The sequence below is a fragment of the Ailuropoda melanoleuca genome, chromosome 17, assembly GCF_002007445.2.
Source record: "Ailuropoda melanoleuca isolate Jingjing chromosome 17, ASM200744v2, whole genome shotgun sequence".
NCBI classification, from domain to species: Eukaryota; Metazoa; Chordata; class Mammalia; order Carnivora; family Ursidae; genus Ailuropoda; species Ailuropoda melanoleuca.
Window position 1 is genome coordinate 31,652,883 of NC_048234.1, and position 24,747 is coordinate 31,677,629.

The following is a 24,747-nucleotide window of genomic DNA, read 5'->3' on the forward strand; positions in this document are numbered from 1 at the left end:
AGTCCAAGTCACCATGACAGGTTACCCAGACTATTCCCACAGCATTTTGATTGGTCTTCCTGTTTCCACTCTGACTAAACACTGACTAAACTCTATTCTCTGTCCAGCACAGTTTTTCTTCATAAAAACAATCAAATCACCTCCCTCTGCCAACCTTTGTTTTCCCTTGGCCTTCCACAGCACTTACAATGAAATCTGAACTCCTATTTCCCCAACCGTGCTTCCTGTCACCTCCTTTCTCATTCAACTCAACACAAAGCCTTTAGCTCTTTCTCAGAACCACAGAGCCCACTTACACCTCAGGCCGTCTTCCAGGTCAAACTGCTCTGTCATTCCTGGTACACGGTTTCCCAGGTCTTCGTGTAGCTTGTCCTCTCTCAACTCCATCTCCCTTCAACAGCCATCTCTTCAGAGAAGCCTTCCTATAAAAACTAGACCCACCAATGTCCGGGGGCCTTCAGTCTCTACTCCGCAACCCCTTACTCCCCTTTATTTTTCGTCATGGTACTCAGCTAGCCTAAAATCACCCACACATCTATTTATTGTTGCGCTTCAGTCTAAGCCCCATGAAGGCAGAGGCTATGAATTATTCTCTTCTGAATCCCACATGTCTAGAACAGGACCTGGCCCACAGTAAGTTCCTGGAGATTTGCAAAGCAATCTTTTTTTTTTTTTTTAAACCCACTAGAGCATGGTCACTTGCTGAAATTCCTTCTTTGATATGCACACATTATTTTGACATTACATTGCCTTTCTGATGCTTTAATTCTTAGCTTAGAGTGCATTCTCCATGTTACTTAAGCAGAGAAGAAACATGTAATCTCATGGGAAATCATTTAAGGGGTACAGGTACTTATCATAGATTTCTAGAATTTCAGAGCTGACATTTTAGAGATCATTCATCACCATGGGCTCATTTTATGGTAGCTCTCAGGAGTTCAGAGCCGTGCAATCCAGTCCAGTAGCCAGTAACTAAATGGTGCCACTGAACACTTCAAATGCGGGTCATTTGATGTGCTTGAATGTAAAATATACATCAGATTTCATTGATTTCATATGGAAAAAAAATAGAAGATCTCATTCCTAAATAGTATTGATCACATGTTGAGTAATTACATTCATCTATTGGGTTAAATAGAATACATTATTAAAATCAATTTTGCCAGTTTTTTTATGTTTTTTGTTTTTTGGGGTTTTTTTTGTTTTTTGTTTTTTGTTTTTTTTAACATGACTACTTCAGAGTTTTAAATTACACGTGTGGCTCACACTTGCAGCTAACATTCTATTTCCATTGGAGAGCACCGGTTCAGTGAGATTAACGGACTAACCCAAAGACACTGCTCTGCAATGGAAGACACAGGACCACACACCAGACCACTGCCTCCATTCAGACGGATTTCCAATGCCCGACCCAGCCACGGATGCTCTACGATGGGTTCTCTCCAGGGGCAGTAGGGAAGAGTAGTAAGAGTAAGGAATTCCTAGAACCAAACTGTCTGGGTCAATCAAATCCCAGCCCCACACTTAGTAACTCTGGACAGCTCATTTAATCTTTCTTTACCTCAGTTTCCTCATCAGTATGATGGAAAAAAGTTTATTGCATATCTCACTAACTTGCAAGGATGAAATCAGCTAATAGATATGTAACACTGACTATATGCCAGATAGGATTCTAAGAGGTTAAGTTTATTGCTATTATTATTAAAACATTCTTCTACTCTAAAATAAATGGAAGGCTGGAAGGCGTCTGGCTAATGACAAATCGTGTTAGTCTGGGAGCCATTTTTACGTCAAAGGATATTTCCAACATCAGAGGTGCTGGTCAGATTACCAATGCAATACATTTCTGTCCCTGACAAACCTGTTCTAACACCCTGAAATTATTGCACATATAAAGTCTCATGTTACATGAAAACTCAAACACAGAGAACAAAGGAATGTGAAAAACTTTCTGCCACTTATCACCAAGGCAAACAGCAACCAGATACTTTCTTCAGTTGTGCTGGAGGCACGCCACACACACACACACACACACACACACACACACACACACAGAGTCTATCTTAAGTGATCAAGGTAACTAACACTTCCTCTATGATTGAAGAGTTACCATGGCAACTCAGAGCTAAAAGAACTTCTAGGCTGCTCCATCCAGCCTTCTCATTTTATGGATGAGGAGCCTCTATGATTTTGTGACTTGCCCAAGGTCACACGACAAATGAAAAGCCAAACTGGGATTCATACCAAAGATTTTTGGCAACTCATCCACAAGGCTTTAACAACATCCAGCTTTTTCAGGTACTTGAAAGTTTAAAAGTATTAAGGGAGAAAGCAATTCATTAAACAGGCCATGCAGCAAGTCTAATAAGGAATGTTTAGAATTCTGGAAAAGACACAAATTAGAAACATTTCTAATTATAGCTCAAGGAGATATAAGATACTGAGTTTCCATAATCACAATAAACACAAAACCCTTTGTTTTAGCCAATATGATTGTCCTTAAGGAGGAAGAGGACTTCAAAAAGAAATTCAGACGCTCCAAACACTTTAAACAGATTAATATACTTCTCCTGGGTAGTAACTTTTCCGGCCATTTTCTGGTTTGTACCAAGATACAACTCCATTGCAGACAGAAGTGGTTTAATTCTAACAGCAAATTTAAGTTCCCTTTGAGTGCTAATTGATTTCAAATTATCTGGTGGAGGTGACGGTCTGTGTGCATGTGTGCCTCCACGCACCCGCACGCACAGGATAAATGTGTTCTGCTGGGGCCATTCCTCACTGATAGAGGCTACCTTTACTGTCCAATGTTATCCCGCAGAGCTTATGTCAAGTAAACCAGAGCTTCCTCCTCGTTTTCTCCACCTGTCCATCCCCTAATGCCTACACAAATGATTAAGCAAGGAAGAAAAACTTCATTACCCTAAATGAATGCTAATTTGAAAATGGTCAAGGAAAGTGCAAGTAGTTTTCTCACGCATGAGTGACCTATAAATAGTCCACAATTCCACAGCGACAAAGACAAAGAGAAGATATTAAAAGGAGTGATTCAATCAACTTCTAGACATTTTAGAAGCAGCAACATTTAAACCCAAATACTTGCTGTGAAGGTTGGCAGCTGGTGTGGCATTTTTGGTAGCTCATGCTTTGTGATTAGGACTTTGTGTTTAATTCACTCCATTTCATGTTGCTATTTATTTACGTATTTTTCAGAGAGAGCACACACATGAGCAGGGGAGGGTTGGGGGGTGAGGGGAGGGGAGGAGCAGAGGGAGAATCCTAAGCAGGCCCTACGCCCTACGCCCAGTGCAGAGCCAGACTCAGAGCTCGATCTCACGATCCTAAGATCATGACCCGAGCCAAAAACAAGAGTCAGGCCCTTAACCAAGGGAGCTACCCAGGTGCCCCTCATCTTGCTTTTTAAAAATCATTTTTAAATGGCTTAATGTTTCCATAGAAAGGGAAAAATTGTGTGAAAAGCATTAGACTGATGCGTTCAAACTCCGCATATCCAACAGCAGAATACAGGCAAGCGTTGAGAAATGGCCTCATCTGTCTCCTCTCCTGAGTCTATCATCTGAATTTTTCCTCTTTAAAGTTCAGAGACAGTGAAAGAAATGATAGTCTCAAGACAGAAGAGCTTAAAAAGTGTAAGAATCTCTTTAACACAAATTAGGTAGAGAAGAAACGAGTCGCCCTTGCAGGTGGGAGGGCCAGCAGAATCCAGTGAGTTAAAATTAGGTAAGATTTCTTTTAAAATAAAAAAATGGAGTAAAGGAGTGATGCTTTGGTTTGTAAATAAATAAATAGATAGATAGATAGATAAATAATAAAAATTGTCTTTAGCTGGGTGTCCATGTGCCCAGGTAAAATTCCTAATATTACAGAAGGAGGAAGAACGGATATTCAGGCGGCTGTTAGTCTCTGCTACAAATATGCCGCTTTGCAAGTTAACAAAAATTCAATGCGGTCAATTTCAAATCTAATTGGTTTTATTAACTGGTTCATGAATTGAACAGTATCACATCTAGTAGATAAAAGGGAGCTCCAAAGGGCTACCTAAGAGAAAAAGGTTTTAAAGGTAGAAAGGAAGTGGGGAAAAAGGAAATTATTAGCAAAAGAATCTGTTGTTTTAGGCAAAGTTGCCCTCTTAAGAGGAACGGAAGGGGTCTATGAGTGAATTTCTTACTGCTGACCAGGAAATTCCCATGTTAACCAACATGGACTGGATAAAGGTTACATTTCCAGAGGGATTGAAACTGCAATTAAGTTAGGTATTAAGTCTTGATTTACTGACTTAGGGCCTTAACCTAAGTGATGTCATTTTGGGCCTGTGGTTTTCTTTTTAAAAAACTAAAAATACTTTTAATATTGCAAGTATTTACTTCTATGCATAAATCTGAAAGCTTAGAAAACAAATGAGACACATGCAATAAATCATTCTTTCCAGAACATCAGCCCACAGTCCAACGTCAGTATGAAGTTCATTAGTCTTAAAGTTTAAAAAGGACAGGCATAGATAGATATTTCTTCAATTTAAAATGCTATATTCTAGTAAGAATAAGCCTTGGACACTTCTTGAGGTTAAAATATCGCATCTTTTATGTGATACTGTTGGTACTACATGGCAATAAATTTGTTTATTCAGCAAATGTTTCTGGAACACCCAGGCACGACACAAAATGCTAAAGGGTTCCAGTAGTCCCTACACTCAGCAAATTGAGAGACTAGAAGGGAGGACGGTCAATACACTATCAGAAATAGAGTTTCAAACTAGGAGGAGCACTACTTGAAGAAAGAAGCATAGAGGAGGTCAGGAAGATGACAGAGTGCGAGGACCCTGAGCACATCTCGCCCCATAGACATTCAGGGAACGGTTCGGCAGGTACAGCAAACTCTTAAAACAGCCCGAAGACTGGCAGCAAGGACCTTCCCCTGTTAATGGGTCAAAGGAGGCCACATGGAAAAGGGTGGGAGGGGCAGAGACCCCGTGAAGAACCAAACCCTAGGAAGACTAATTACAAACGGCAGGGATACCACAAAAAGGGAGAATGAGAGGATCAGGCCCGCCCCAAGCACCCCTGTGCAGGGGACCCACACTGGGAAGACAAGCGTCCGTAACTCTGGGCTTTGGAAAAAACAGTGGGGCTTTGCTTTGTGAGCTTTTAAAAAATCAGTGGGGCGGAACTTCAGGTACTTGCAAAGTCAGCGGGGTTAGCTCCAGGAGAACCAGAGGGCACTAAGAAACTGGGTTCCTGCCCTTCAAGAACCAGCATAACAGGGGCACCTGCGTGGCACAGCAGTTAAGCGTCTGCCTTCGGCTCAGGGCGTGATCCTGGCATTATGAGATCGAGCCCCACATCAGGCTCCTCCACTAGGAGCCTGCTTCTTCCTCTCCCACTCCCCCTGCTTGTGTTCCCTCTCTCGCTGGCTGTCTCTGCCTCTGTCGAATAAATAAAATCTTAAAAAAGAACCAGCATAACGAATAACCCTGCTGGGATACAGCAGACAAGCAGCAGTTTGAAAAGTACCTGGGGTATATGTGAAGAGATTTATGCACTGAGATCAGAATGTGCCCTCGAGGGGCAGGGATCATTAGAAGACTGCTCTAAAAACATAAGTGAGGTTGGGAACCATTCCTCTTCCCCTCCCCAAGTCTACAAAGCTAGACACTTGCAGGAACCAATGCAAACACTCTCCACCTGTCAGGCTAGGACTGTGTGCCTGGCCCTGCATTCCTCCACAGACCTGCCCAACCAACTTGCCCCACTTGGCAGGCATTCCTCCAAAGCTGCTCCTACCCCGACACACCCAGCAAGCAGCCCTAGAAGGGCCTAGCACTACTCCAAAGTGCCTACTGCCCTCAAGAGAGGGGGAGATAACCACCCCCACCTATGAGCGTCAAAAGTAGCCTCAGACAGGGTCCTCAACAGCACAGGGACCCAAACTGCCCAGTGCACACAGAGTAGGCAAAGAAGGTCATTGCTGCTGACTGGACTGAAGGCCAACACTGCTCAACCACAACAGTAGGGCACACACAACCCAGAGAGCAGACACCTCTGGTGCCCCTGATTCTGGTGACCGGGGGACACTGCTACAGGACACCATGGGACCTCTTTCACCTAAGGCCACTACTTTCAAGATCAGGAGATGTTGCTGACCTTCCTAACACATAGAAACACAGAGACAGAAAATGAGGAGACAGAGGAATATGTCCTGAATGAAAGGACAGAAGAACCCTAGTTAAAGAGCTAAATTAAACAGAGATCAGCCATATGCCTGACCAAAAAAAAAAAAAAAAAAAAAAATTCAGGATCATGCTTATAAAGATACTCACTGGACTTAAGAGTGGAGGATCTCAGTGAAGTCTTCAACAGAAAGCTTAAAAATATAAGAAAGAACCAGTCAGAGATGAACTCAGTAACTGAAATTAAACACACTAGAGAGAATCAACAGCACATTACAGGATACAGAAGAAAGGCTTGGCAATCTGGAAGACAGAGTAATGGAAAGCAACCAAGCTGAACAGCCAAAAAAATAAATGAGAATAGGTTAAGGCAACTCAGCAACATCAGGAAGCATAGTAACATTTGCATTATAGGGATCCCAGAAGGAGGGAGAGAGAAGAGGGCAGAAAACTATTCGAAGAAATAATAGCAGAAATCATCCATAGTTTCAGGGAACAAAACAGACATCCAGATCCAGGAAACATGGAAAGCCCCTAAGAAAATTAACACCAGGAGATGCACACCAATATGCATAATAACTAAAATGGCAAAAAGTAATGATAAAGAGAATTTGAAAAGCAGCAAAAGAAAACCGTTACATACATGGGAAACCCTGTAGGGCTCTTAGCCAATTTATCATCAGAAACTTTGAATATATCCTGCTACTCCCTTCTGGCCTGCAAAGTGCTGAGAGGAAAAAAGAAAAAATGCAACCAGGAATACTCTACCTGGCAAGGCTATCATTCAGAATTGAAGGAGAGAGGAAGAGTCTCCCAGCCAAACAAAAGTTAAAGGAGCTCATTACCATTAAAACAGACTTACAAGAAATTTTAAAGGGAACCCCTTAACTGGAAAGGAAAGGCCATAACTGGAAGTAGGAAAATTATGGAAAAAAATTGTTTACAGGTAAATGCAAATATATAATAAAGGTAGCAGATTAATCACTCATAAATTCAGTATGGAGTTTAAAACACAGAAGCATTAAACATCAATTATATCTACAAGAATCAGTCAAGAGATTCACAAAATAAAAGGATGTAAAATAGGACAAACATTTAAGATGGGGAGAGCGAGTAAAGATTTCAGTGCCTTGAGAATGGGTTCAAATTCAAGTGACCATCAACTTAATATAGACTGCTGATTGTGAAGGTGTGATATATGAACCTAATGGTAACTGCAAGTCAAAGATCTGTGATAGATACACACAAAAATAAAGAGAAAGGTATCCAAACCTAACACTAAAGGTAGCCATCAAACTGCAAAGACAGCAAGAAAAAAAGGAATACAACCACAAAAACAACCACAAGTAACAAAAAAGAAGTGCATGCCTATCAATAATGAATTTGAATGTAAATAGACTAAATGCTCTAAAAAAATACAAGGTGAATGAATGGATTAAAAAAGCAAGACTTATTTATATGCTGCCTATAGGAAACTCACTTCAGACCTAAAGATATGCAAATTCAAAGTGAAGAGATGGAAAAACATTTACCATGCAAATGAAAACAAAGCTAGGGTATCAGACAAAATAAACTTTAAAACAAAGACTGTAGTGAGAGGCAGAGAAAGAGACTACATAATGATAAAAAGGAACAACCCAACAAGAGGATATAACAATTTTAAGTATCTATACACCCAACTTGGGAGCACCTAAATACGTAAAGCAACTATTACCAGACATAAAGGAAGCAATCAGCAGTCATACAATAATACTAGGGGACTTTAATACCCAATTTACGTCAATGGATAGATCATCCAGACAGAAAAATCAACAAGGAAACAGTAGCTTTGAATGACACATTAGACCAGATGGACATAGCAGACCTATACACAGCACTCCCTCCAAAAATAACAGAATACATTCTTTCAAAGTGCACATGGAACATTCTCCAGGATAGATCACATTAGGCCACAAAACAAGTCTCAACAAATTCAAGAAGATTGAAATCCTATCATCTTTTCTGGCCACAAAGGTATGAAACTAGAATTACAAGAAAAAATCTGGAAAGAACACAAATACACAGAGGCTACATACCATGCTATTAAGCAATAAATGGGTGAACCAAGAAATCAAAGAGGAAATCAAAAACAGACACCAAAGCTAATGAAAATGAAAACACAACAATCCAAAATCTTTGGGATGTAGCCAAAGCTGTTCTACGAGGGAAGTTTATAGCAATACAAGCCTACCTAAAGAAACGAGCAAAATCTCAAATAAGAAATATAGAACAGGCTATGCAAGAATATTCTAGGGGAACTAATTTTTATCAGTCAGTGAAGGCTTCCAGGAGGAAGGGATATTTAAGAAGCATTCTGAAAATAAGTAGCCATTAGCTAGAAGACTATTAGGACCTCATGTTTGGAGGTGGAGAGATGAGCACGTGCAGAGGCCTAAGGAGGATGGCCCACTGAAGTTCCTAAAAGAAAGCCCTACAGGCAGGAGAGTGATCACAGGGAATAATGTCACAGAACGTGGCAGGGGACAGATACCATGTCTCACACACCATGCATAGATTTTAGATTTGCACCCAAGGGCAAGGAGAACACATAGAAAGATTTTGAGCAGGAAAACAGCAATCCAATTTCCATTTTTACAAAGTCACTCTGGCTGCAGTGTGGACACTGGACTCAGGGCGAGGAAGAGGTTGGGGAATTCAAACAAGAGATGGTGCGAAGAGAATTGCAAGAAATAGACACAGTTGAGATTTGGCCTCTTGGAGTAGATTTTGGTGAGGTGTTGGCTCTGGGAGTCAGGAGCAGGACTATGATTAAGAACCAGGGCCCTGGAATCAAACTGTCTAGATTCAAACCCTGACTCTGCCCCTGGTGAACCTTGCTCTAGGACCAGAGTTTCCCCATCAGTAGAATGGAAAGGGTAATAATAATTGTACCTCAAAGGATGGTGAGGAGTAAACGAGATCATTCATTTCAAGTGCCCAGAAGGAGGGCTGGATGTATAAATGTTAGCTTTATTATTTTAATTTCCATTTCTAGTGTTAGGTGTAGCAGAAAACTCAAGACCCTCGGGATTCTGCCTTGAGTGCCTGAGTGGTCAGTGGTACCATTACTGAGGAACAGATAGGTAGAATTGGATGAATCAGGCAGAGAAGAAGGGAAGACCTTTCAATCTTGTTCAAGGAATTCCATTTTTGATATGTGAAGAAATAAATTAACTGTCTAATAGCACTTTCTGAATGGCTTTTTAGATGAATAGGCTACAATATTTTTAACATTCTTACTTGCAAGGTTTTTAAGTGGATAGTCCTGTTTTGTTAACTCTCGAATTTTTTAAAACAAACACAAACTCCTAAAATCTCTAAGCCACTGATTTAAATAGAACCGATCACAAACATTTGTATCAACAAATGCAATACGTTTATCATGCCTTGTCACTTCGAACATCCCCACTTAGGGCAACATCAGGCGATTATTTTCTGTTAGCTGCACAGAAAGATGTCCATTTCCTATCAAATTTGCTCAGGCTAAGACATGGCTCCTAACACACCAAACTAGGTCTTAAACTTCAGGGGATTTAAGTCCTTGAAATGACTGATTCTCTTTTCAGAGCTTCTAAATTTCTTATTCATAAAAGTAAGTATGAGAGGAACCTCTAAAATCATGAGGCCCCTACAAAATCCTTTATTTTTATATAGGCAGACCTACCACTTATTTAGAAAATTACATGAATACTATGACGAGTTATGATTTTTTTCAAATTATTTCAGAAAGAAAAACATTTCTCAACTATATTTCCAGTTACATATCAAAATCTTATGTACAGTTACTAGGAAAATCCTTATGGAACTACAAGGAATTTTTTTATGATTATGTTCAGTTACCCAACATACAGTACATCATCAGCTTTTGATGTCATGTTCAACAATCCATTAGTTGTGCATATCACCTGGTGATCATCACAACTGCCCTCCTTAATCATTTTATTCCAGGACCCGGGCTCCATTTTCATATTTTGACCACTATTCTAGGCATAAACAGTCAACATGAATAGGTAACTAAGATAATGGATAGATGTAACAAAAAAATCAGTTCCAGAATTTTCTGCTTTTTCTTCAAGATCCAACCCATGCCAGTCTTCCTTTCATGAATGTTCCTAAAGTACCTTGACCAATAGGGACCTCCAGCTACTATGAAGAATTCTTCACATTACCCATCTGCTAGCTCATGGAGAGAAAGACATACATATTTATTCAACCAGTGTTTAAGCTACGGTCTGTGCTCAGCACTGGGGCAAGGAAGGAGGCAGGCAGTTGGTCGGTGGTGAGCAAAACGCTCATGGAGTTCAAGGTCTCATGTGAAACTCTCCCCAGACTGAATCATTTGCCTGGATGCCTCCACCATCACTCAGTTACTGGAGCTCTCACATTTCGTGGCTCTCATTTTTTTCTTAACCTCCTTTGTATCTCACAGCCCCACTAATCCATGAAACAACTTCTTTCAAGTTTCATTTGAAATAGAACCAGGTGGGATGACACCAATACATAGAAGTTTCTCTTTTAACTTCAGCACTTAAACTGGTTTCATGAATTCAATTCTACGTAACTGGAGTACCTTTGCTTTATTTTAAGTTTGTACTATCTGATTAAGGGGGGGGGGGGAGGAATCAATAGCCTTTAAACCCTTGATTCCAAGACTAATTGGCACACAAATTAACATTTTTAAAGTTGAGATGCCTTTGCATTGATGTGTGCATTTATGATGGTGTTTGTTTTCCTAAAAAGCTGTTTTCAAATCAATAGCATGTCTTATAATCAATGTTGCCTTAGAAACTAAGAAATTCAACAACAGGACTCAGACTGACTTAATGAAAAAAAATGAGTTGGCAACTAAGACTGGATTCCTAGCCTTGGCTTACTGCCAGTTAGTTACTAGTCACCGAGCCCTGTGACATCTGCTGAGTCTCTTCACGCCTCTGGACCTTTTCTTCTCCATTCATAAAATGCAAGTTTGCACTTCTATTTCTCAAGCTCTGTAAGAGATGAGCTAAAGTTTTTCCAGTCAGTTGCAGACATTCATTTACGAAATACAACACTATGTAGATTAGACAAGGATTCTCCATGTGATTTATCACCCTCATTTATTTGATATTGTTTAGTAATACAATTGGCTTGTATTTCCCAATTACATAGTCGCTGAGCACCAGAAACAAAAATGCAGGGAATGAGTCACTCAGAACGAAGGTGTTGTTATTCATGGCAGAGTCAAGAGAGCGGCAGCGTGGTTAACCCATCTGTGGGTCATTGACAATGGACCGACAATCCAGAAGACACCTTTTCAGGCAAAATAATGAAAGATGAATGTTCTTTTTTCCTATTCATTTTTTTTTAAGTACAAAATATGAGAACTCAGCAGTTACTTAGAAAAAGTTTTTTAAGCCACCAAGAAATAGCACCCTTTGGCTGGAAATACCAGCCCATGTTTCACGTGCTTTTTCAAAAAACAAAACAAAACAAAACACAAAACAGATCCACAGCAGCTCTTACTAGAACATGCTTCCTCTACGCTACTTAGTCCGGGATAGAAAGTCACCAGTTAACGGTCATTAGCCCTAAGGCCACTGCAGTTCTATAGGAGTGTCACTTTTTGATAATACATCAAAGTGTAAGGGTGCGTACACATGCGAACACTTGTTTTTATAAGGACTCTTCACTGAGGTAAGCGTACACATGTGCTTGCTCTTTGCCCACCCACCTGGCACATGGGCACAAATGCTAAATAACCACGCAAGTTACCTAGCTCAGACTCTGACCACCCTTCACCAAGTTGATGAGAGAGTGATGTATTCCACTTCAAGAAAGCAATCCTCTCCTAGGCAGGTCAGTCTCAGAGGCCTCCTGGATATTTGCTGAAAAATAAGGGTATCTGCCTTAGAGCCTAGAGGTATAGACAATCAGAGGCTGGCCAGTCCTGGGTGCCGGACCAATGCTCTAAGAGAGGTTCTCACGCTTGAGCGTGCACCGGGACCGTCTGGAGGGCTTATTCACATACAAAGTGCTGGCCCCACTCCTGAACTTGATCCAGAGGGCCATCCATGACGGACACAGAGAGTTTGCATTTCTAACACGTTTTCAGGAGGTGCCGGTGCTCCTGGGAGCAGACTTTGAGAACCACTGATAGAAGATACTGGATGACAGAATTGGAAAGATATCAGGGGGTCATCTGATCCAAAACTTTCACTTTCCTGGTGAGGATCCTGGGGTTGAGAGAAGACTGTCTTGTTCATGGTTAGATAGCCAATACTCAGAGCCTTCTCCAGCAAAAAAAAAAAAAAAAAAAAAAAGCCAACTTAGATTTCTCAAATCTTAACATGCTGCTTATTTCATGATTCTAGGTTATGGCCATATATCAGGACCCTGCTCTCTGAGATGAGGCACCAGCAGAGCCTTCATGCTGTTGACCCTTCTCTCCACGTGTCCTTTGGAGAACATGTTAGTTTTATCAGTGACCTCAAAATGGTTAGGCAAGTGGCCTTAGACCAGACAGGGTGTTGGTAGACCACTAGGACCTACTTGCCCAGATTTTAAACCCAGAGAACCTGTCCCTACCATCATTCCATGCTGCCTGTCCCCCAGCTCCCTGGCAGCTGAGCACAGACGGCCTGAGGTTTTGCAAAGTGACACAAGATATAGGAGATGGTCACAGATGATTTATAGCACGGCTGTGGAGCTAAGTGTCCAGTCCTCAACTGCTGTGGGGGTGGGGGAGTCCCTGGCTGTGTGCTTGGCCGTGTGGACTGATACCAGTGTCAAAACTCCCTTGGATCATGCCCTTTTGGCTGAGCCTGCTCTCCAATTCCCAGCGGTTCTGTGGGAACCTGCTTCCTGCTTCCCCTCCAATAAATTATTCCTCTGCTTAAATGGTCTGCAGCCCAGAACCCTGGCTGACATGACAGCCCATTAATTTGCCCATCAACAGAGAGCCAATTGATCCTTATCAAAATGAGGGCCCCCACAAAGACTCCTACAGCGGCTTCCAGCTTCAGAGCCCTTGGATTTCTGCTGGTACACTTCGATCCTTTGACAGCGTTTGCTGCAAGGGCTGCTTGACCCCCCAGGGAGCCCCACCCCAAGCCGTGTGCACTCAGATGACACAGCAGGTCTTGCTTTACAGCCCCTGGCCAGAACTGATGGATCCAGCAGTGTAGCTGGAGGTCACACCAAGACCTTGGGCTCTCATCGGGGCAAGAAAGGCTCCGAGAGCTCTCAAACTTGGAAAAACAAAGGAGCCAACCCATGCTGATGGCTGGGTCCTGTAAAGGCCCCAGCAACACCCTGGTACTTATGCTTTTCCAGTTTCTATCATTCAATTCTTTCCATTTCATGAGACATCCTGGTGAGTCCCCTTTCAGCCTGAATATCAACCTTTGTCTTTGGTAACTTAATAGCTTTGCTATGCTCACTCACTAAAAACCCCTCTCTGCCTTCTCAATCCAGCTACCCCCTTCCCTGCAACCCCACACATGGAGATTCTTACAAGAAAACTTTTTAAATTCAAGTATCACCGGGAAAGAAAAAGGGTTTTATAAACCACAAGGCATCTTTTAAGAAAACAAACAAAAAACCTTTGAGGGTTAAGACTTTTTTAAACATTGTTTTTGTCTAACTCTACTGTCCAGTCCCCCCTCATCTGCTCACAGCATTACAACCTCAAGACGCCCACCCTCGAACTCTACGCCTTGAGAAACGTGGTTCCTTCAGGTACATCAAAACTGGTGAGTGATTTGAATTGTCTCCTTGCTCTGTTTAAGGGCCCTAAACATCGTAAGAGTTTCTGTTTGCCACTAAAAGTCACCAAGACCCTGTAGAGAAATGGCTTATTCCCTGCCTGGGAAGGAAAGTCAGCTGGAGCTCCAGACTCATCTTTATGCCAAAGAGTAAGAAAGGGTTTAAAAAAAAAAAAAAAAAAAAAGGATGGGCCATGTTGCCATGATGCAAGCAGCAGCCTGAAAGGGGTCTCACTGCACACTGAAGTACAGGAATGAAGTAAAACCCAGTGAGGGATTCACGGATATGTACGGATAATAAATAGTGGCAAAAGGAAGGATCTTACAGTAACATGCCCAGTGCCAAATACGAAATAGAGAGCACAGGATTTGGAAAATCATTTTGTAGCCGTCAGGGTGTACCTTTGATCAGGAATCACGAACAGATACGAAGTCTGAGGGGTATCTTTGCAAGGAGCAGGATACTCGCCTGGCCTTAAGTGTCTCTCCACCAAACCGTTAGATAGTAGAGAGAACGTGCAGCACCTTGAACAAGGGACCGAACGTAGCCCGGCCAACGAGGGGCAGACGGATGTGGCGGGCCTCCAGAGAGGACTTTTGGAGGACACGATATCATGTATCCAGGGTTCCATACTGGATATAAATTATACCTCGATATACTTTATTTGAAAACGTACAAAGGGTAAAAGTCCATGGTTTGAAAAAGCTCTTTATTAGTTTAAAGGCAAAATGAATAGCTTCTGGAACTGTCTTCAGGGACGGCTGGGTCATAGAAAGAAGACGACTGCCTGGGGAGGTTGGTTTACTCCAGCCATCACGGACAGAAGCCACAGAAAAAAATTCACGCAGTCCCCCATTCTGAAGCACATTTTGGCACCGAAAGATGAAGCATTTTTACGTTAACATCTATTTTGTAGTGAACACACTATTCACATAAAAGGCTAAAATAAAACGTAAAAACTCAATGAAATCTTGCCTCCAAGGACCCCTTCATATCATCCCAGAGCCTCAGAACACCACAGACTATCCTCAAGAGCTTCTCTTGGTGGATGGGGAGAAGTTCGTGTGTGTCCTACACAAGCCCACACAGGGATGGCCATCAGCACCCTAACCGCCCCCCGTTTTTTTTAAGATTTTATTTATTTATTCGACAGAGATAGAGACAGCCAACGAGAGAGGGAACACAAGCAGGGGGAGCGGGAGAGGAAGAAGCAGGCTCATAGCGGAGGAGCCTGATGTGGGGCTCGATCCCATAATGCCAGGATCATGCCCTGAGCCGAAGACAGATGCTTAACCGCTGTGCCACCCAGGCGCCCCTAACCGCCCCAATTCTTAAGGGCCTACTCAGATGATCCTTCCTCCAGAGGATTCCCCCTTCATGCCCTGCTTGTACCACCTTTTATTCTCCAGGAAGCACTTACGACCATCCTCCTCCTAACAGTCACCTGTGAACCAACACCTCCAATTTAGCACTTCACCTACAAATGATCCCTGAACTGAGTAGTGCCTGGCACTTGGGAAAATGTTGGGCTGAACCAAGTGAAAAAATAAAGGAACATGGGCATACTTAACCATTTCACTCCTTTTCCTCTTCACAGAGCCAGAAAAGCTTGTCACTTTATGGAGAAAGCCACCCTCCCTATGCTACTTCCTCTAATAAACTTCTAGCCTAGGAACATGATAATTAGCCTCCAAATGAGATTTTGTTATAACCAAGGCAATAAGATTTTCACCTATTTTGGTATAAGTAGGGAGACTCAAATCAGCTTATAGCTCAGAAAATAAGGGAAACTGAAAGCAAAACATTACTGTTAGAGCACTACCAGGACATTTTAGACAAACTGCTATGCAACCTGCAACTGATCAACTAAAATAGAAAGTAACCACCTCACTGGTGGCTAAAAATACTGAAAAATGGAATGAAGATAGCTGACACTTATTACCAGACAAACCCAAGAGAAGCAAGTCCATGGCTTAAAAAAAAAAAAAGAAAAAAGAAAGGGGAGGGTGGGGGTGTATAGCCAGGGTTTGAACCCAGGCAGTCTGTCCTCAGAGCTTACATTTTTAATCCCTGTGCCAATGTAAGTTAAATACCAATTCCCCAGTATATGTTCCTTCCAGATAATTCCAACATGAGGTCTGCATCCAAAATTAAGCCATCAGTTTCTGGAAACACTCAACTATTAACAACACTTGACTAAGCCTCATTTAATATTAAAAATGAATAAAAGATCCCATTTCTCCCATTTAATTGCTTTTGTCCAGATGCTTTCTTCCTACACTGAATAGTACTCATCAGGGTTCCTTGCATAACTACTTTTGGTCCTACTTTTATCTGAGAAACTGATAAGGAATTTCTTTCTACCAAATTCAATCATCTTCTTTATCCTCCCCCTTCAGCTGAAAGCATCGCGTTGACATCTTGCAATTACTAGCCCAAACCAGATAGTAGCTTTTATCTTTCCCCCCCCAGGACACTGACCTGTGTTTTTTTATTAAGTGTAAACAGGATACTGCTCTACTGACTGCACTTCAGAAACCCCCTCAAATCATTTTGTTGCAAAAGCATGCTTCCTTGTGAAAGAGCTGGTGGCTTTTCAGGTCGTTCCACACTCCACACAGGATCCTCAACTCCCATTCACAAAGTGCAGTTTTCACCTGAGGCAGCTGGGCCGCGGATTATCTAATTCACCCGTTAGAGAGACTCAGGTCAATTCTGCACTCAGACTGCATGACTTGGGACCAAACAGCAGACGCCATGTCCTGATTCTTTATCTTTGAAGTCACTGCCTCCTCTATCTTGGGGAGAAATGGTAGTGTGCCCTGCTCCCTGAAAGAGGGAAAGAAACCCCAAGTTTTTGAGTCCTTCCTTGGGTTTCCTGACCGCCCTGTGTGGCTTAGCAACTATTTCTATAGGTTTTTAAGTAACTAGCACTATGAGAATGGGGATCTTGGGAGACAAGGCAGTGCCTGGAGGGTGCAGGAGAGGGTTGAGGCAAAGGCCTGGGGGAGGCAATGAAGGTATTCGAGTCCCCAGTATTAAATAGGACCTCCAGGGCAAACACCTGACAAACAGTACTCTCCACTTGGAGTGTAAATGCAAGCATTTTACTCCAAAAAAAAAAAAAAAAAAAAGAAAAACAAAACAAAGCAAAAAAAACGGGCTTGTTCACCAGTGTGGGATGGCTTATTGCACAGCCAGCATTTGTCAAGCTCCTAGTATATTCTAGACACTATGCTTCAGACACTGGCACGAATCAACATACTTCACAATGAAAGAAGGTACAGACTTCCCTTGAAGAGAAAAAGTATGCCACCAAAGGCAGGCTCACCCCTATCATTTGCGGGGTCTGGGGCATGAGTACAAATGGAGGCCCAACATCATTACTTTGAGGTCATCAAGCCAACTGTCACATAATCCTCCTCCCTTGACAAATGTAGCTTTCTAACAACCTGCAAGGCCAGGTACAATTTTGAGTTTGCAGACCCCTGGCGGGGAGCGGGGGGCGGGTTCTGGGCCAGACACAGGTTGTTCCAATAACCCTGCTAGATGGTCACAATCTCTTCCCTCCCCCACCCAGGCTCGGTCTCTCCTCAGGGAGTCTTCAGGGCACACCTGTAGACCTTAGCCTGGAATTCCAAGCTCTTCCAACACCCAGCACAGCTGCCCTTCAGCCACTCCTCAGGGAGGAGATCTGCCCCCTCCCCACTTGCAGAGGCCAGGGAAGCAAGCTTGGGGCCTTTGGGTAGATAATCCACTGGGAGTCTGGGGTGGGGGAGGGGCAGCGTTATGGGGGGGGTAGCCCACTCCACCAGCAGACACCTAGACCAGTGGGGAGGAGCACAGCGTGGTGAAGGCCAGACACCCTAACAAATACCTTCTAAACCCCAGGGGGAGTGAGTTCCAAAAGATTCCTTTGCCCAGGCCTGAAGCCAATATTGACTAAAAGCTTTCTCCATTTTATCCTAACTCGATCTTTTCTTTCCTTCAAGGTTTCTGGGAGGGTGACTCCTTGTATTCAAGACTAATAAACTGGTGTAAGAGAGGATTCCTCTCTGGAAGGAAAGAGTTGAAACACTTCAAACTACCTGGAAAGATCTAACAGCTAATACCCTGGTCTGAACAAAAAGGTAAATGTTCTTCAAACTGCAAATGGATTGAACGGGGTTCTAGAAAGTCAGGTGATGTGGGATCCTTGCCTTAGGACCTAAGTAGGGGAAACCTTAACATTTTCTTTGTTTTGGAATGTTAAGAGCCAGATGAATAACTATTCAATGCAGCGGGCCAGCCAAGCCCTAACACTAGGAAGGAGTGCGCTCAGTGGAGCTGAGCAGGGGAGGTTTGGGCCTGCTACAGACACAAAGGCCTGGCCAAAGGGGGGGGGTCACCAAAGGGACGCGGTTGGGGTCACAGTGATGTGAGTGGCGAGGGTTTGGTCGTCAGCCCCACTACTGACCTAGTATTTGCTTTGTCTTTTCTCCAAGCAAGTTTACCAATTTCCCGGACCTCCATTTTTAATTCTCCGGGACGGGGAGGTTACTACCTTTCCCTGCTACAGCCCAGCGATGCGGTCACAACCGAGCACAGCCCACACTTAGGAAGCACTCACCCGACCGTACTTCTTTGGAATCGAGAGCCCAAGGGCCCGAGCTAGAGCTGCACCCCACAGTGTTCATCAGGTAGCTCCCACCAGCCACCCCAACATCCCCGACGGGGCTCTGAAAAAGCTGGCGGCAAAAGGTTGGGATGGAGGAGGTCTTAGGGAGAGGGGCAAACGAAGCAGACACTGATCGAATGCTACGTCTCAGCCCTGTTTTGGGGTAGGGAAGGGGTGCCTTCGAAAGTCGCCCAACTAGAGCGTGCAAAGGACAGCGTAAGGCCCCCGAAGTTGCCGGCCTCCGAGCGCCCAAGGGCAGGGAAGAAGCCGCGACACACCCCGCGGGCTCCAGGCCGGGAGGGGGTCCGAGCGAGGGAAGCGGCCGGGAGGGCGGACAACGCCTGGCGAGCAGGGTTCGCGGAGTCGCAGGCACTCACCCAGCAGCAGCAGCTTGAACTCGCGGCGCGCGTCCTTCTTGTCCCGGCGAAGCTGCCGCTCGATCTCGGCGCTGATGCGCTGCGACTCCTTCTCCTCCGCGGACAAGCAGCAGCAGCCGGCCATGGTGCGCGCTGCACCCGACGGCGCGACGCGGTCCCGGGCGCCCGACTTCTCCGCGGCCGCTCGCGGGGCAGATCAGCGATAGGCACCCGCGTTCGGAAAGAAGACGACAAGGCCGCCTTGACTTTTGGAATCAGAAGCCTGGCCTCCTGAGGCGCAGTCCGGTCCTCGAGGATGGGTTCGGAGGCGGGGGCGAAATCGGAGCGCTAGGCACAGTGGAGTGCCCTGCAGATCCGGGCTCACCAGCCCCACGATCGTTCCTGGGGAGGAGGAGGGCCAGCCGAGACGATGGGAGCGCGGCCGGCACCCGGAAGATGCGCACGCCCCTTAGCACGGGAGCCAGACACCCAGTCGCCGCGCGCAGACCGCGCGTAAAAAGTTGGGGCGTCGGTGCCCTGGGGGGAGGTGGTGAAGAGCGGGATCTCCGGGTCCTGGTGGTGTCCCAGGCAGGCGGCAGGCACGTCACTGGTTGGAGGCAGAGGGCCTAGCTAGTCCTTGCCTGTAAAGTTCCGAAAGTGACCGCAGATTAAGACTGAGCGTAAGGCTTCCAGCTGGCGCTAGTCGCTCTAAGTGGCAGAAGGAGGCGGAGCGTCTCGGACCTGCAGCCCTGGCGTCCGCCCCAGTCGGCCTTCGGGGCGCGCCAAACTGAGGGTGCCTGGGGGCGAAAGGGACCAGCGAGGAGCTGGGGCGCGGGTCCCGGGGGCCTGAAGTTCCTGGGAGCAGCCCCCACACAAGCCTCCCGGGCCGTGAGGTCCTTGCACCCAGAGGGCCGCCTGCCGAGCCGCCGGGCCCTGCTTCCTGCCCAGATACGGGTTCAGACAGGTGAGGGAGTTTCGCCAACTTCAGCCTCAACTCCTCCCAGCTGCAAGAAGAGTGGAACGGAGCCTGGCGTCTGCCGCGGGACGCGTCGCACCAGGGGCGAGGTGGGGCTTTCCACCCGCACCGACGGTGAGGTTTGCACACCAGCGACAAGACCGCACACCTTTGGTTTCCTAGACGGGCTCCTTCCGCTTCCCGGACGCCTCAGCCCAGCCCAGCTCAGGTTTGGCTTAAGGTCTTGGTCCGCTGGGCAACCTGCCTGCAAGGTGCGGCTGGGCCTGACCCTGACCCTGCTGGCACTGCGCTCGCTCGGAGAGGCAGCTGCCTCGGGCTTCAGTTAAATAGGAGAACGCCGGAGCGGAGAGTAAATATCCTCCCGGCCCCTTCCTGGTGGGCACCTGGTGAGGAGGGTTAGGGATGGGGGAAATGGAAAACGGCTGGCTACTTTGCATTTTATGAGGGGAAAGACTCCAGGTCCGTAGAGAGGGCTGACACGTTTGCAGCAGCACCTGCCAGCAGCTGCCTTGCAAAGGTGTGTCCGCACCGCCTCATGGACCCCGCTCCTGTAACGTCGAGAGCCTATTTGAGCCGCAGAATAAAAGCTTAAAAAATTAAAAAGCGCCTCTTTGTACTGAAATGTTGCAATAGAATGCATGTTACAACATCTGATTTTTGTCTTCCGTGGAGAGAGTTGTGAGGCAGAGCGCCGAGAGGTCCAAAGGAAAAGCAGAAAGGGGAAGGTGGAGGGAGGGGATCTTGTCCACAATAATGACTGTTTTTTCCTTCTCTTCAAGTTACTGTATGCCGCGTAAACACTTCACGGCGGTCGGCAATGAGCTAATGCCTCCTCTGTTAAGAGCAGGCTTAAGAGCCTTTCGTAGGAGTGGCATATATTCCAACAGTTCAAACTGAGGAGTGTATTGAGTGGAAAGAGTGGTATTTGTCATTATATAAGAAACTTGGCATCGTGATGCTATCTGGCTTCAAGGTCTTATTATTTATTTTACGGTTTAGGGAATGGGAACGAATCAGGCATTAAAAATGAATGTGCTTACATTCTTAAATGAGCTCTGCTTTTCTTTGCACCCATCAATTGACAGTAACAGTGACCCCTACAGGAAACCTCCTGGACATTTCTCATCTGATCCTCAGCCATTTAAGCACACTTTTCTCCCTTAGCTCTTACAGATAAATTTACAGTTTGAGAATGGGACCTCTTAAGAAGCCAAGAGCTTCATCATTATTAATATTTTTAAATGATTAGAATAATTTGTATTTTAAATGATTTAAATGATGAAATGATTGAAATGATGTAAATGGGCAAATTTGAACTCCAAGAGAGCTGGAATGGCTGACCCTTTAGGTCCAATTTTGCTAAGATTCCAAAAAAGATATGAAACCTGTTGCTTCTGGCAAATCTGAAAAACGTTCCTGGGCTGGTCAACTTGGCAATATGTATCGGAAGTCTTAAATGTGTCCAACCCTTTTGACCAAACTAGTAAATCTCCCCTTGAGAAATAATCAGAGAGAAGTCATGATTTATGTACAAAGGTGTTTATTTCCAGTAACGACAGTAACCCAAACCAACCTAAATACCCAACAACAGGAAACAGGTCAAATAAGTGAGGATATATACATACAATGAGATATTTATAACAGTCATTAAATATTTGAATAACATATATGAATACCCACTAAAGATTTGGAGGGAAACCTCATATTGAGTGCAAAAGGCAAGAGACAAAAATATAAACAGTATGACACAAATTAGATTATGGGAACACACATACACACTTTTAAGAGACTGAAGGGGCATCTACCAACAGGGTAAGTTCCTCCGAGTCATGGCTTTTTGGTTGATTTTAATTCTCTGGTGTAAAATTGGGGGCAGCTCATATAAAGTTATCTAGGGCCCCCCTTTCCTCAACTGTAAAACAAGAGGGACGTACGAGAATAAGCTCAAAGGGATCTCCCAACTCTGACATTCAATTATTTCTTTGGTGATTTTCACCCTTAGAAGATAGTATTAAATAAACTAAATTTGTTATTGAGCAGTAGTAACTAGTGAGAACAATCCAATGAGGATATCCAAGACAATTATTTTTATTTTTACGTCTATTTTTTATTAACGTCTCTATTTTCTTGATCTTTAGGATCTGGGCACTGGATAAGAATAATTTTAAGTTATTAAATCATTTGCAACATTTTTTCAGGAAGGGGTAGTTTGGGAAAGAGGCCTCAGTAAAAGAGGATATTTGTTTTCCTGGGTTACTCCCAAAGTACTGCGATGCCATTCCATCCCTGTCGAAGATCAGAGCACAGCGTGGATGTGCGTTTCAGCTACCCGGCAAGTGCTGGGTACATAGATGAACTACGTGTCTGGGAGTCCTCTGAATGTCCGTTGGGTCCACGCCAGACCCTGCACCTGGGGCATTCCTGGTACAATTCCAGACTTCAGATAGGCTATAAGTCTAACAGAAAGGAGCTAAGACTGAGACCTCCTTGCTCTCTCCCAGAGAGCAGACGGTGAGAGCATGGAGTCATCGGGGTGGCTCTCCACGGCCCACAGATGTGCAGAGCAGACCCCTCAGCTAACCTCCTGCTTCAGCTGAGCCTCGTTCACCTCCCATCACTCTCCTGGAACTCCAGACAAATGTCACTACATGTTCTCCCCACCTCCGTGTCCTGACGCCCGCAGTTTCCTCTTCCAGAAATGCCGGCTCTCACCCCAGGCAATGGGGTACCTTCTCTCCCAAACGCATCTCCACCCCTTGTCAGGTGGACCCTTCTTTCTCTCCCGCCTGAGAAACCTTCTATGTTCCTCTCTGCAACTTCTCGCTCTATGACACCTGTTCGATTTTTCTCCTAATTAGTTACTCTGTAGGTAGGTTTTCTTGTTTGCCCTTGCCTTCTATATTAATGGGATTTAGTCGATTGAATAAAGTTGAAATTAAAAAGAATTTGCCTGAAATAAGAAAAAGAAACTAGAAGAGAGAAAAGGGGGCTCTCATAGTCAAAGACAGTGAAAAACCAAAAAGCAAGTCCACAAGAATCCATGTATCCATGTATTTAGGAAGCACTTGTGTTTTAGTGAAGCGCCCCCACTTGCCTGCTTTGAGGGAATGACTGCCCTGTGTCTAAAACAGAACTCCAAGGAAATGTGCAAATAGAAGGCTGGGAAGATGCTGTTCTCTTTAACAAATGCAGCATCTTGGAATTTTAACAAGTAACCTGGAGGAAAAATATGACCTTGAAGTTCACAAAGCTAAAATAGCACGAATGCTAAAGCGCCTTATGCTGCTTGCTGCTCTTTGGCAGTGGTCACAAACTGCAGTTGTGACCCAGCCCTGGGTTATGATCGACACTTTTTCTTAAAAGAAAAAGAATAGAAACAGAAAATATCAAAGTATGCTGCTGTGTGTTATTGTTGCATGAAACTTTTGTTTCAGTTGTATACATGAGTATTAACTCTTTTTAAAAGATTTTATTTATTTATTAGAGACAGACAGCAGAGGGAGGGGCAGAAAGAGAGGGACAGAATCTCGAGCAGACCCCACGCCGAGTGCAGAGCCCAACTAAGGGCTCGATCTTGGGACCCTGAGATCATGACCTGAGCTTGATGCTTAACCAACTGAGCTACCCAGGTGCTCCTACGTGAGTATTAACTCAAGCAGACCAGTTATCAGCAGGCTTTGCTTGTCCATAACCCAGATGGGTGGGTCCAAATGATTCCCAATTTTCTAATTCATTTTTCAGAGTTCCCATTTTTTCAGTCAATTTTCTGAGCCTACTGTGTTCTCTATAATGTTTTAAGTCTTCCTCCCCACTCTCCACTTTTCCCCTACCCCCATCCAATCATCTCCTTTTTCAGATGAGCGTGATAGGTAAGAGTCGATGGAGTCATGACGATTATTTGGTTGAATGGGTAATAATCATAGCAGGTGGCTGGGTGTACTCACCCTCTGTTTCTAAGGCAGCCAACATGTCCACATGCTGCTCCAGAATATTCTCTACCTGAAGACCAGAAACTGTGTATTATACAACTTCTTTTTTTAAAAAAGGTTTTAAATTTATTCATGAGAGAGAGAGCGCGATGAAGCAGAGGGATGGACAGAGGCAGAGGGAGAAGCAGACTCCCCACTAATCAGGGAGCCCGACGTGGGACTTGATCCCAACGTGAGCTGAAGGCAGACACTTCGCCATCTGAGCCACCCACCTGCCCCTGTGGATTATGTAACTTCTACCGAAAGCCTAGAATTAGTACCAAGGAAGCCTGCCTTCAAACACTGTGAGTGGGCAGGAATCACCGCTGTTTGTTTTTGAAGCTGACTTTTGGTGTGGCAGGTAGGTATCTCAAGAATTTAAGGCGTAAAAATCTTTAAGATGAGAATTTATGTTCAGAGATTTATATTTTGCCTGTTTTCTTTTCCTTTGCGTAAATGCCTCCCTCCCCTAATATCACTCTCCTCCTGAATAAACCAATGTTAACAACCTAGCATGCTTTCTCCTCCATTTTTTTATACTCTTGTAATCGTACATAAGGATAAAAGCACTCATAAACATGCATAAACATTCACAGGAATTTGGCATCATTAGTTTAAACATGAGGCTATGGACTCTATATTTTGCTTTTCTCCTCCAGCAATACCTTGTGGGCAATCCGAGTAAACTGCTTACCCCTGATTCAGTCGTTCGTACAGTCATACATTGTATTCCATCATGTGAAAGGACCACATTTTATTCAGCTTTTCCCCTCTGAAGGGCATTGGTTTTTATTTCCGATTTTTGGCTATGAAAAAAGAAT

General features: G+C 44.3%; 1 protein-coding gene across 1 annotated transcript in view; it reads right to left on the minus strand.

Moving 5' to 3' along the window:
* LOC100463849 (guanine nucleotide-binding protein subunit alpha-14) overlaps nt 1–19,674 on the minus strand; it is a 187,515-nt gene extending 167,841 nt beyond the window's left edge. The window contains exon 1 of the mRNA XM_002925446.4: nt 19,004–19,674. Within this exon, the coding sequence (XP_002925492.1) occupies nt 19,004–19,127 (124 nt within the window). The 5' untranslated portion in view covers nt 19,128–19,674. The remainder of the gene's footprint in view (nt 1–19,003) is intronic.
* Nucleotides 19,675–24,747: the final 5,073 nt, after the last annotated feature.